At 43.8% G+C, this 14612-nt stretch overlaps 1 protein-coding gene across 1 annotated transcript in view; it reads left to right on the forward strand.

The window, feature by feature from the left end:
• The window catches only part of TTK (TTK protein kinase), a 113384-nt gene that overhangs the window by 73199 nt on the left and 25573 nt on the right, over positions 1 to 14612 (forward strand). Inside the window, exons 15-18 of the mRNA XM_030555803.1 lie at positions 8299 to 8456; positions 8558 to 8709; positions 13856 to 13980; positions 14377 to 14457. Of these exons, the coding sequence (XP_030411663.1) occupies positions 8299 to 8456; positions 8558 to 8709; positions 13856 to 13980; positions 14377 to 14457 (516 nt within the window). The remainder of the gene's footprint in view (positions 1 to 8298; positions 8457 to 8557; positions 8710 to 13855; positions 13981 to 14376; positions 14458 to 14612) is intronic.

Genomic DNA, 14612 nt, shown 5'->3' on the forward strand with positions numbered 1-14612 from the left:
AACTGAAGTTGTTTGCAGAGAGTCTTGACAAGTCATTACATACCCTTAAAGATTTCAGGACCACTTTTTGCTCATTAGGCTTGCTGTCATCCTCAACTGTCATGGACTGCTTGAGAGGGGTTAAAAAATGAACAGTGTTTCACTGGTATTTCTTTCTCTTTTTTCAGTATTGCCAGGGCTTTCTTTTTTTATACTATCTGCATGTAAAACATTTTTCTTTCTTTCTTACCAACACAGGGCCAAAACTCCAGGTCTGTTTGTTTGGTAAAATAAAGTCGAGTTCAATCAGTTATGTGATAGGAAAATGTTAACTTGATTTTTAAACATTATTTCAAATGAAGGGTACCAGTAATTGTCTAAAATTGTACACCTCATTTTATACAGATAGTTTAATTGATTCAGTTTTAAAACAATAATAATAATAAAAAATCAGATGGATTCACTCACCATATTGTTAATTAGATGCTTGTGCCTGTATTGTGGACCCAAGTCTTTCAATCCTGGGATGAATGTTTGACAAGGACACTCGGAGCATCTTTCTAATGCTCAGCTGATTGCAGTTTTTTGTTTTCATTGTAGTCATTGCTGAAAATCCAATTTCACAGAGGTTTGTGGAATGGAACAGGAGCAAAGTTTTGACAGAGAGTTCACTGAGTTGTGGTAATTCACTTCTGACTGTGATCCAGAAAACAGGTAGAGTAACTTCATGAAACTGTAACTTCAGACCCTCATCACTTGACAGTTCCAGCAACTTGTCTTCCAAGGATGATGACAGAGAGGTCTCAGTTTTTAGACAGGAGAATTGCTCATGAACCCATTGCTTTCCCTTCGTTGGATCAGAGTATGATAGGAAATGGTTCTCGAACTTTTGGAGAACTGATTTTTAGAAGGGATACCATTATTTTACATAGGAGAAGCAGATCCACATCTTTACTGTCATCAAGAGCCAGAAATGCAAGAGATGGGAACATATCATAACAGTCGTGCCCGACTCTCTCTTTCCAGACTTGGAGCTTTATTTTTTTAAAGGTTGTGGTCTTGGCAGCCAATACAAAGACACTAGATATACTTCCCCACATAGAGAGATTGAACTGATTAAAGTGATCTAATATATCTGCCAAATATGCAAGTTTGGTGAGCCATTGTAAATCCTGAAAGTATGCTGTCAGAGGAGATATCTTTTGAGACAGAAAGGCTTGAAGTTCATGTTTCATACACTCGGATAAATATTTTGCCATGGGATAACCACCACACTTCAGCGTGTAATAGTAAGTGATAGTGTTCAGACCCCATTTCTTCACACATTGTAGCGAAGATGCGAGAACTAGTCAATTTGCTTCCACAAAATTCACAATTTTAACAACTATACCGAGGACATCATTAAGCTCTAGAGACATTTCTTGACTGCCAAGACCTTGATGAATAAAGCAGTGTGTTGCTTAAGCAACTGGTGCAACGTCCATTACTCTTGCTACTACCCCTGAATGTCTGTCTATCATTTTGGCTGCTCCATCTGTGCAAATTTCAACACAGTGGCCCCACTCAAGTCTGTGTCCTGTCACATACACATTTAGGACCCAGAACATTTCTGCATCTCTTGTGTTTTGTTGCAGTTCTTCACAGCAGGGTTCTTCACATGAAACATACCTTCATAGGCATAACACACATAAACAATAAGAAATGCTGCATTAGAAATGTCCATTGACTCCTCCAACTGAATTGCAAACCAGCTTGACTCTCGCACCCTTTCTGTCAACTGAGCTTTGATATCTTCTGCAGTATCAGTGATTTGATGTCAGACATTATCATTTGACAGTGGAATGCAACTTGTTTTTTTGGCAGCTGCGTCACCCAAGACTCTGTGACAGACATCTATTACTGAATGCACGTTTATCTCTTCACCACCTATAAAGGGTGACTTGCATTTAACTATATGTAGGGACAGCAGGTATGTTTTTAACAAATCTTCATTTAACGTTACTGCAGTGTGCAATACTTTCTTTTGCCCCTTTACTGCCTGTTGTTTCCATTGGAAGAATTCCATCTGCTACCCCACCCAGCGTTTTGGACTAAGGTGGTGTCTTACTTTCATGTTAACCAGGATATCTTTCTCTGGGTTCTCTGGCCAAAGCTGCACTCAACTGCAGAGGAGAGGCGGCTGCACACCATGGGTGTCTGGTGCACCCTGGCCTTCTACTTGGAGCCTTCTGCAAGTCGACCCAACTCTTTATTGTGACAGTGGATAGGATTAAAGGCCTACCAGTGTCCTTGCAGAGGATCTCTAACTGAATCACATTGTGCATCCAAACCTGTCATGAGTTGGCATGGGCCAAACCACACCTATAATAAAGGCCCACTCGACTAGGGCACAAGCGTCCTTGGCGGCCTTCCTAGTACGTGTCCATCCAGGATATCTGCAGGGCCTCTACATGGTCATCAGTACACACGTTCATAACATATTATGCCATTACCAAGCAGGACAGAGATGACACTGGATTCGGCAGAGCTGTTTTGCAATTGACACATCCATGAACTCCGACCCGCCTCTGGTGGCACCGCCTGGGAGTCACCTACAATGGAATGGATATGAGCAAGCACTCAAAGAGGAAAAGACCTTTACCTGTTTCGTAACTGGTGTTCTTCGGGATGTGTTGCTCATGTGCATTCCATGACCCATGCTCCTTCCCCACTATTGGAGTTTTTGGCAAGAAGGAACTGAGGGTGGGGAGAGCCAGCAGTGCCCCTTATACCACACCATAGGGGCACCACTCCAGAGGGTGCAGAGTCAGTCCCCTATGGATACCTCTGAGGGAGAAACTTCCAGCACCGGTGCATGTGGCGAGCACATACGTACAATGAGCAACACATCTTGAAGAACATTGGTTACGAAACAGGTAACGGTCTTTCTTAATGTGTCAAATCATTTCTGAAGGTTTCATAGCATCATTTGCTCAGAGTTGTGCCACACACAACACAGAATTTTCAGCTGTTCTACATCCTCATTTGCAACAAATCCATACTAATGTAAGTCTAATCATATTTTTGATTGAAGGCTGAACATTTCCTATTCTTTTCTTACCTTTCTTCCTTATCGTGTTTGGAGTCACTCACATCTCTGTCTTTCTGAACTTTTGTTAGTCCCAAAAAATCAATCCAGAGGTAACTGCTTTGACAATGACATTGGTTTAGCTACATAAAAGTTTTTTACTAGAGCTTAACTTTCACTCACTGCTAACTACTTCTTTTCAACAAATGCATGCAAATGTGCTTTGCATATCAGCACAATGGCAACCGATGGCAACGTAGTCAGTTTGTTTATTTGTTAATGTTCAGAAATAATTGAATATAGTGATGTGAAATGCAAGCACAAAAATCCCTTTACATTTTAAATATTAATATTCTGTGTTGGGAAAATCTCAGGAAGTGGCAAGGAGGCTGCCATGAACCATGCCTGTCCACGGATCAGTCATTGAGAAACACTGTTCTAGAAGGTCTTGTCGGTAGTGGCTGTTTACCTGCATTGTTCGGCTTTTGTGGTATTCCCCTACCTTGACGGTTGGCAGCTCGGATCAATCATACCAAAAGGTGTTATCTGCCACAAGATCTACACTTTCTCTGTCTTTGGATCTGAACCTTCAGCTGAACATAAAAAAATCCATACTAACTCCTGTTCAGAATGTACAATTCATAGAGGCCTTCTTGGATTCCCTGACATCAAGGGTATCTTTCCCCATGGACTGGTTCTGGACATTATCAAGACTTGTTAAAAATGATTCAGGACAGCTCTCAGACCTCAGTCAAAAACTACCTTCAGCTTCTGGATCACATAGCAGCTTGCACTGTTGTAACAGAGCAAGCCAGGTTACACCTCCACTGTTTCCAGGGGTGGCTCAGAATAGTTTAATCTCTAAACAGATACAGTGTAGATAAGCAAGTGTCTGTTCCCCAACAGTAAAACATTCCCAAGACTGGTGGAAGATTAAGCATAATGTGGGGACAGAGGTCCCCTTCTTCCAACAAGTACCAACAGTAACCATGACCACAGATGCCTTTTTTGTTAGGATGGGGGTTGCATCTCGGTGCTCTGACAGCACAGAGCAGGTGCTCACCCCAAGAGACTACCCTCGATATCAGCTTTCTAGAGCTCAGAGCGGTCAGAAATGCAGGTCTTCGTTTCCTTTTTGTCAAACCCAGATCCATCAAAGTCATGACAGACAGCATGGCTTTCATGTTTTGTATCAGTTGCCAAGGAAGGGCAAGATCCATTTTCTCAGTGCTGGGGCAATAAAATTGTGGAATTGATTCATAAAGTATCACATAAGAATCTCAGTGTATCTACCTGGAATACAGAATGTCACAACCAACAAACTGTGTGTGCTTCTCCTAAGACTGATTGGGATTTCGATCCCCAGGTTCTGGTCGGAATCTTTTGGAGTTCAGAGTTTCCAGAAGTAGACCTGCAAACAAAAAAATGCCATTTTACTCAAGGGAGAGAGGGGCATTAGTTTGCAATTCCCTGGGGGATGCCTTCCTCCAACCTTGGATGAAGATAAAAAAGATTAAGTAGGACAACTCCAGTATCATTCTAATTACCCCGATATGGTTAAGGAAAGTATGATTCCCTTATATGTTGCATCTAGCTTTTTTTCCTCCAACAAATCTCCCAGTCGTTCCTTAGCTCCTCTCCCAGGATGCCTGTAGTCTTACACATCCCAACTTTGGCATTCTTGACCTCCAAGATCTGGTACCTCAATGGTTTGTGGAGCTAGAGTCATCTTGCTCTGCTGAGTTACAACACATTCTATTAAATAGTAGAAAATTTTCCACTGGAACTATTTACCTTCAAAAAGTGGACAAGATTTGGCCACCGGTGTGAACTCCACAATGCTGATCCAGAAACTGCCCAGCTTCTGCTTGTTCTGGAGTACCTGCTACAGCTTATGAAATCAGGACCGTCCCGTAATTCCATCAAGGTTTATCTGGCAGCCCTAACAGCCTTTCATACTACTATCAAGAGGCTTTCTTTGTTTGCTCACTCCATAACCACAAGGTTCATGAAAGGCCTCGAGAATCTCTTCCCAGAGATAAGTTTCTGCTCCCATCTGGGATCTGAACTTGGGTCTCAAAAGCCTCACAACCCCTCACCCCCCCCCCTTGAATCAATGGCCACCTGTTCCTTCCTTAATTTATCTAGGAAAACAGTGTTTCTAGTGGCATTGTAATGGCAGATCCCCCTTCCTTTCACAATGTTCTACAAGAATAAGGTGTCCTTACAACCCAGGTTTTTTTCTAAAGCGACTTCCGAATTTCAACTGAATCAGATCATATACCTGCAAGTTTTCATTCCAAAATCGCATACTTCTAACCTGTTCTCCATACTCCTAGATGTCAGGAGGATATTATCCGTCTATCTGAATAGAGCTAAACCATTTTGTAAATCCAATAGACTGTTTCAGTTGCAGGCAGGTCAAAGGGCCCTGAACTCAATCCACCAAATCAGGGATTGGCAACCTTTGGCACACAGCCCACCACCCCTGTGCCGCTTCCTGCAGCCCCCATTGGCCTGGAGCGGCGAACCATGGTCAGTGGGAGCCACAATTTGGCTGAACCTGCAGATGTGGCAGGTAAACAAACCGGCTTGGCCTACCATGGAGCTTACCCTGGTAGGCCGCGTGCCAAAGGTTGCTGATCCTTGCACCAGCCCTATTCATAATGTTTCATCATTGGCAGACAGTTACTCCTCAACAGGAATGTGAATCAACTTTTTTAAAGCTGAAACCTCTGCATGAATTTAAACAAATCAGTTGTCTGGTGGACCTAAGAAGTTGGCATCCCTCCCACCCCAGAATTTGCATTTAACCTTGGAATTTGAACATGAATGCACACTCATGTTGTAATTACCACACCTAAGTGTTCTCAGTAGGTTTCTTCCTTATAAAAGTGCTACAGGGGAAATGCAGGGATGCTGTCTTAAAAATAAACACACAAAAAACCTTGCTGATGTATTTGGATGCCAGTAAAGAAACAATTTCTGCACACAAAATCATATACAGTATCCAGATTGCATATAATCTTAACAATTGTGATTTCAAAGCAGTTTTGGATTTGATTTATGTTTATAGCCCTTCTTGTCAACTACTTTTTTTTTAACAGAATTTTTTCTATACTTTTTTTTAATTGGCAGGCAGTTTTAGTTTTGTGTTTGGATATCCATAGGTTCATTCTCAAGAGACAGGAGCCAAACTGGAGAGGAGGCTGCAGTGTTGATATTGGCGGTTGACAAGGGGTCACAGAGTGAAAACTGGGACTTGAAGTGTTGGTGGAGATGGAAATTTGGTTTTGAACTTGCATAGGCTACAGTTTTATTCCAGGGTCTGTCATGGTATAATTCCCCACTCTGAACCTTAGCGTCCAAAAGATGAGGTACCAGCATGAATTCCTCTAAGCTCAATTACCAGCTTAGTACTTGTAGCGCTGCCACCAACCAGGAATTCCAGTGCCTGGTACACTCTGGTCCCCCCAAAACCTTGCCCGGGGACCCCCAAGACCCAGTCCCTCTGGATCTTAACACAAGGAAAGTAAACCCTTTCCCTCACCGTTGCCTCTCCCAGGCTTCCCCTCCCTGGGTTACCCTGGAAGATTACTGTGATTCAAACTCCTTGAATCTTAAAACAGAGAGGAAAATTCACCTTTCCCCCCTCCTTCTCTCTCCCCCTCCCAGACTCTCCCTGAGAGAGAAAGTAATCCTAACACAGAGAGAAAATTAACCTTCCCCTCCCCCTTCCCTCCTTTCTCCCCACCAATTCCCTGGTGAATCCAGGCCCAGTCCCCTGGGATCTCACTAGAATAAAAAAACAATCAGGTTCTTAAACAAGAGAAGCTTTTAATTAAAGAAAGAAAAAAAACAGTAAAAATTATCTTTGTAAATTTAATATGGAATATGTTACAGGGTCTTTCAGCTATAGACACTGGGAATACTCTCCCAGCCTAAGTATACAAGTACAAATTAAAATCCTTTCAGCAAAATACAAATTTGAACTCCTCCCAGCCAAATACACATTTGCAAATAAAGAAAACAAACATAAGCCTAACTTGCCTTATCACCTAGTACTTACTATCTTGAATCTATAAGTATCTGTATCAGGGAGATTGGAGAGAAACCTGGTTGCACGTCTGGTTACTCTTAGAACCCAGAGAGAACAGCAACCAAAAACTAACAGCATGCACAAAGGCTTCCCTCTCTCAAGATTTGAAAGTATCCTGTCCCCTGATTGGTCCTCTGGTCAGGTGACAGCCAGGCTCACTGATCTTGTTAACCCTTTACAGGCAAAAGAGATATGAAGTACTTCTGTTCTATTAACTCTTAACTATCCGTTTATGACAGGCTGGGACCTGGAAACTTGGATAAGTTGGGAGAAATATATGGGGAGAAAGCAACAGAGGTGGTTATGGTAGACATGAAATGGAAAACGCAGCAAAAAGTCAGAAACTGCTGTTCTCTCTGGAAGGTGTTAAACGTCATACAAAATAATTAGGCAGTAACTTTAAGGCACAGTTCTGTCCATTGGTCATTTGAATTTATTTACTGAGAGTGTCTGACTATCTGATGTCTCTTCAGTGATCCTAGCCCAGCTCTTGATAGGCTTTCATAGAATCATGGAGGATATGGGTTGGAAGAGACCTCAGGAGGCCATCTAGTACAACCCCCTGCTCAAAGCAGGACCAACCCCAACTAAGTCCACATCTTAACTTTCAGTTTTCATTGTGCAAGTGGGTTCAGTTGAGAGCCCAAGAACTGCCTGGGTGTAGAATCTGAACTACCTTCTGAATCCCTTGAGGTTGTTCTTCTAAGGGTACATCTATACTACCTGCCGGATTGGCGGGTAGTGTTCGATGTATCAGGGATCGATTTATTGCATCTTGTCTGGATGCGAGACATTGATCTGCTAATCGACGCCCGTACTCCACCTCGGCAGGAGGAGTAAGGCGAGTCGACGGGGGAGCCGTGGCAGTCGACTCGCTGCCGTGAGGATAGCCAGGTAAGTCAAACTAAGATACCTTGACTTCAGCTATCTTAGTTTGAACCCCCTGCTAGTGTAGCCCAGGCCTAAATGAAGTATTCTGGGGTCAAATAGGGAACCTTATAGTATTTCCTCTGTAAACTAAAATGAAATGTTGTTTTCTTCCCAAAAAAATGCTGTTTGCCCATTTCTAGATGTGGTGATGAAACATACCACAAAGTGAAGAAACATTGGGAATGCATAAAAAGGGCACTTTGGTTTCTCTGCTGTTTTGCAGGTGTTTCAGGTATTGAATGAAAAGAAGCAGCTGTATGCTGTCAAATATGTGAATCTTGAAGAAGCAGATCAACTGACTGTTGAGAGTTATAAGAATGAAATTGCTCATTTGAATAAGCTACAGCAACATAGTGATAAGATCATCCGACTTTATGATTAGTAAGTAAACATTTTAAAATAAGTTTTCAAAATATTCCTCAAAGCAGTTACTCTCTAAAATTTAATTTCAGTATGATGATAGCACTTATTATTTATTTTAGTGAAATCACTGAACAGCATATCTACATGGTAATGGAATGTGGAAATATTGATCTCAATAGCTGGCTTAAAAAGAAAAAGAGTATTAATCCATGGGAACGAAAGAGCTACTGGAAAAATATGTTGGAAGCCGTTCACACAATCCACGAACATGGTATTGCTAAATATTTCTAGATATTAATGTAGTACATGTGTTAGAGATCAAATGGATTTTACAGAGTTTGAAGGGCTAGCCGCTCTTTGTGCTGGTAGAAACTGGGAGCCTTTTTGGATGGGCGGCTTTATAGCAGAGTCCTTGAGTTTTTGTTCATTTTGTGTATTTCAGAGCAATTTTGATATAGTCCAGAGGCCATATTTCCCTCCAGAAATGAAGTACCACAATAATACTTTCCTCCACAACTTACCAAATTTGATCCATATTGTCTTGACTAAAACACTTGCAAAATAGTGTCAACACTCTGTTCAGTGGTAACCAGGACACAGATATAAGGCTTGGAGTAGAAGCAGACTTAGCCTTTTTTCTTTGTTTATGTGGTGTTCATGCCTTTTAGTTAACTCTCAATTTGACTGCTGTGACATCTTCCCTTATTTCCGAAGTAACGCCCTTTCATTCCCTTGCAACAGGAAAAAAAAATTTCTCATCCACTGACTGGATCACATCATTCTTCCCTGTATCTTATGCTGATATTTTATATCAGATTCAAGCTGCTTGTCCTCACCTTTTAAAGCTTTATATAACTCTGCCCTTTATTCTTCTGTTTGTTTTCCTCTCACATTCTCATCCTGCCTCCTTAAATCTGATAACTAACATTGCTTCAGTTTCCTTTTCTCTTTATGCCTTTTTTCTTGCTGACCCATATGCCTGATATGCCCTCTGTCTATGTGCACCAGACTGAAAGGACGAGATAGGAATTATTTATATTGTAAATGAGGTGAATAAGACAGATCAGGAGCATCTGTCATTTTTCATACTACAAAATAAGGGAACATTCAACAAAAATGGAAGATGGCAAATTCAAAACTAATGAAGTAAAATGCTTATTTCATTCACATGTAACTAAACTGGAGGCCACAGGATGTCATTGAGACCAAGAACTTGGCAAGATTCAAAGGGAAATTGGATGACTACACGAATAACAAGAATATCTAGAGTTAACGTTAAAAGAAGAGCATTGAACAGAGAGTCTCATGCTTCGAGGTTTAAACCAATCTCTAATTATTAAGGATTAAGCTGGGAGAGGTGGATTATCCCACGTCAGTATTCTTGCACCTTCTAAGAAATCTGATACTGACTACTGTGTGAGATGGTGTCATGGGGCTGATACACCCTGTCACCCCATAGGGGCATGGGATGGGTGTGTCACAGCCCTGCAATCAAGTTTGAAGGGGTGCCCCGGGTCTCGGGGACCTCGGTCCTTAATGTGACCCTTGATAGCAGGGCAATGCAGCCTGTTGGCCAAAATCAATACCACAGCTATTGCTGTCAGGGCAGTGCAGCCAGAGGCAATACTGTAGCCTCTGCTGTCAAGGCAGCGTGGCCCAATGGCCAGGGTCAATACTATAGCCCCTGTTGTCAGGGTAGTGTGGCCCAATGGCCAGAGTCAGTATTACTGGCAAGCTGGGCCATCATCCCGGGGTGGGTAGTGGCCAGGGTAAGGGGACCAGGCCTACCCTCTCCACCAGGTCCCGACCTAGGGCGCTGTTGGTGATGGGTTTGCCCACCACTAGCTCGGTAGGGGTATGACCCCGAAACACACTGAGCTTTGGTCTGTCACCATTTCCCGCAAAGCCTCCCTGGGTCACTTCCTACCCGAGTCTCTGGAGTCCTCCATCTCTGGGATTCTCTGGTCTCTCCCCTCTCCACAATGTCCTGTGCCGGTGTGTCAAGGTCTGTCTCCTACTGGCTGACCTCTGCATCTTGGAGTGCAGGTGGTCCTTCCTCAGGAACTGGTGACACACCACCTTCCCCACTGTCGGTCATCCCAGACTGGGATGCTCTGCTAGCTTTTATATCCTGATTCCAGCTGGAGCATGTGTCATCCTCAGCTAAGAGAGAAGGGTTAACCCCTGCTGTAGCAGTGTGGGGCTGATACACTCTCCCCCTTAAGATGGCGTCCAGGGATGGTGCCTCTTCCCCTTCTCCTTCTCCCACCCAGGAGAAGAAGTCTGTGTCACGGGCCTTCCCTGGCCAGTGCAGCACATGGAAGCAGTAGGGCTGGAGTGATAGGTACCAGCACACGATTTATACGTTCGTTTCCTTCATACTATTAATCCATCGGAGGGGTGCGTGATCAGTTACCAAAGAAAAGGGGTTCCCCAAGAGGTAATACCTTAATGCATTGACCGCCCATTTAATGGCCAGCGCCTCCCATTCTGTTGTGGAGTAGCAAGTCTCCCAGGGGTACAGGATGGGGTGTTCCTCCGCCCCGCCCCCCCAGCTCTTGCAACAGCACTGCTCTCAGCCCTACCTCTGAAGTGTCCGTCTGGAAGGTGAAGGGTTTTGTGAAGTCAGGCTGGTCCAGTAGCGGCTCCTGAGTCAGCCACTCTCGTAGGGTCTGGAAGACGGCCTCAAAGTCTTTTGACTGCTGGACTTTTCGTGGCTGGGAGCTCTTTGTCATGTCCATCAGAGGGGCGGCGAGAATGGCAAAGTTGGGCACAAACCGGCAGTAATACCCTGCCAACCCTAAGAATTCCCATACTTGCCTCTTTGTCATGGGGGTAGGGTAGCCCCGTAAGGCCTGCACCTTGTCCACTAAGGGGCGTAGTTTTTCCCTACCCACGGTGTAGCCCAGGTAAGTCACCTCTCGCTGGCCCAAGTGACACTTGTCCGGGTTTGCGGCGAGGCCCATGTCTCCCAGGGCTTGCAGCATGCTGTCGAGGTGTTGGAGATGTTGCTTCCAGCTGACGCTATAGATGATGATATTGTTGATGTATGCAATGGTGTATGAATTATGGGGACTCAGTATTTGGTTCATGAGCCCCTGGAAGGTTGCTGCAGCCTCATGCAAAGCAAAAGGCATCATGATAAATTGGTAGAGGCCAAAGGGTGTAGGAAAGGCCATATTCTCCCGGGAAGCTGATGTCAAGGGGATCTGCCATTATCCCTTGGTTAAGTCTAAGATGGAGATAAATTCCATGTCACCTAGCCGCTCGAGCAGTTTATGCACCTGGGGCGTGGGGTATGCATCACACCAGGAGATGGCATTCACCTTTCTGAAGTCAATGCAGAACCTGATGGCTTCATCAGGCTTGGGGACCAGTACTTTGGGGCTCCGCCAGGACTCTTCAATCATTTCCAGGGCTAGAATCATCTCTAGTTCCTTCTGCATAACCCCCCACATCTTCTTGGGGAGTGGGCAGTAGTTATCTCTCACCTTCCGTCCGGGGATGGTAGCATTGTGATCGCTGATCACATGGTTTTTTTCCTTGGGCAGGCTGACAAGATGGTGGGGAAGGCAGATACTAACGGCTGTTCCTGGTGATGGGTAGTGAGCCCCTGGCCAACTTCCACTGGTCCTGGCTCCACGAGTTTGTATGCCAGTGGCCCCAACTCAGGCTTTGGTGGGTATGGGGCAATCGTCGGGTCCTTATGTTCCTTCCAGGCCTCGAGGAGGTTCATGTGGTAGACCCGTGCACCTCTCTAACACCCTGGCATCCAGGATGGGCCCTACCATCTGGTCACCTCAAAGGGGCCCTGCTACTCGGCCAGCAGCTTAGACTCCAAGGAGGATAACAACAACAGGACCCAGTCTCCGAACTCAAAGATTCTCATCTTCATTCCCCTGTTGTACTGGTTCTCTTGATTGTGTTGGGCCCGTATCAGGTTCTCCTGTGCCAAGGTACCCAGCTCTTGGACCCGTTCCCGCAACCTGGGAATTTACTGGACAGACCTTCCCACATCTCTCTCAGGAGCTCTAGGATTCCCTTAGGCTGCCTAACATAGAGGAATTTAAATGGGGAAATCCTGGTGGAGGCCTGTGGAACCTCTTGCACGGTGAAGAGGAGAGTGGGGAACAACTTGTCCCAGTGCTTGTCCTCCACGAACGTTCTCAGCATCGACTTCAGGGTCCTGTTAAATCGCTCCACTAATCCATCCATTTGGGGGTGGTAGACCAACGAGAGACAGCCTCTGGGTATCACATCACATAGTCAACCACAACGAGGATATACTTGTGGCCTGTGTTGCTCTTCTCCAGGAGTCCCACCAACTCTAGGCCAATACGCTTAAAGGGGATCCTGACCCCGGGGAAAGGCACACGGGGGGCCCTTGGTACCCCCCTCTGGCCGGCCTTCTGATACTCGGGCAAGAGGTGCAGTAGTCCCACACTTCTTGGTGTATACTAGGTCAAAAAAATCTTTGGGGCAACCTGCTGCAGTGTTTTCTCCCTCCCCAGGTGCCTGGACCTGGCATCTATCTCATCATCAACAGCCCCCCCCACCCCAAAAAAAAAAAAAAAAGAAAACAAAACACATAACTGACTCCTAGAACATAAAACTAGTTGATGCCCTATTCAACAAAGGGTTGGGGTTTTGGTTTGGTTTGCTGTTTTGTCCAAATGGCCTGTCTCCATTAGCCTTGGATGATGATGTCCAAGTGGCACACAGCAAATCTCTTGTCCCCCTTCCTCCATGTGTATCGAGAAAGGGGAGAACTTGTCCCTAGCTTGTTTCTGGTATCCTGGACCTTTTCTGCTTTTCTATTTTTGAGGCAGCCCAGCTCATCAGACTACACTTAGGATTTCTAGATTTACCACCTTCTGGCTGTAAACTAGACTCTAGTTCTATCTCCATGGAACAGTTCAGGGTGTATGCACCCCAGTTGTCTCAGATTTTCCTTATTAGTAAAACTGGAGTTAAAGGGGCAGCTGCAAGCAGGTCCCACCAAGGCAAAGAAATGCTAAACAAAATGTCAGTCACTTGGCTGCAGCCAAAGTATTGAATTCTGCAGCATTTTGGAAAATGCCCAGTTCTGTGACCTTGAAATCATAATGCCTGTGGGGCCCTGATTGAGAGTAATGGTGCAAATCAGACTATCTGCAGACTCAGGTAGTTCACATTTTCATGATTTTACTGTAATTGTTAAGGACTGAAAACATCTAATTTTATTTTTTTAAATTAAATCTGAGATTCTAAAGCACAATTCAGCAGCAAGGGGTGAATTTTGTATCCAAAGAATACGTTGGTTCCTGCTCAAAAGTTTAATTGATATAATTGTGGGGAGGGCCAAAAAATCATACATACTTGGTAGTTTAAAATTCATGTCTTAGTTGCATTAATCTTGGAGTTTTCTTACCTTGCAGGCATTGTGCACAGTGATCTGAAACCAGCAAACTTTCTGATAGTTGATGGAATGCTAAAACTAATTGATTTTGGCATTGCGAACCAAATGCAGCCAGATGTGACAAGCATTGTTAAAGATTCACAGGTGAAATTTTTAGTAGATGGAGTACTGTGTTTTATAAAATGTAATTTCTGCGTCTGTTACGTTAAGTGATTTACCAACCTAAAGAAAACAACAAACATTAGATTTTTGTGCTAGAGTACTTTTTATGTTTCTGTAGATAAGGCATGAGCTAATAAAGCTTAAGCTACTCATTATTATTTATAGTGAATTTCTGTGCTTATTGCATGCATATTGTTAACTTTAAAGTATAGACCACGAAAGACGGAGCATGGCAGAAATACTCACCCAGATTCTCAGTCTAGAATATTGCTTCTCAAGGCTTTTATTAGATCACAAACTATCAAAAGAAATGTTGCAAGTTAATTAGATTCCATTAAACACTTGGTTAATTTAAAAATATGTATGTTTTATTACTAGGTTGGCACAATTAATTACATGCCACCAGAGGCAATCAAAGATATGTCTTCCTATGGAGAAAATGGGAAATCAAGATCAAAGGTAACTTATTTTCTCTCTCTATATATATCAGTTATAAAGGGGGAAATATTCCAGACATTTTGAGGAAACAAAAGCTTACAATATAAAAACTTCCATTATAACCAGAACATGGAGGAAAACTATTTCATCAAAGCAACTGGGTAGAATCACAGGCC

Source organism: Gopherus evgoodei, chromosome 3 (genome assembly GCF_007399415.2).
Source record: "Gopherus evgoodei ecotype Sinaloan lineage chromosome 3, rGopEvg1_v1.p, whole genome shotgun sequence".
Lineage (NCBI taxonomy): Eukaryota > Metazoa > Chordata > Testudines > Testudinidae > Gopherus > Gopherus evgoodei.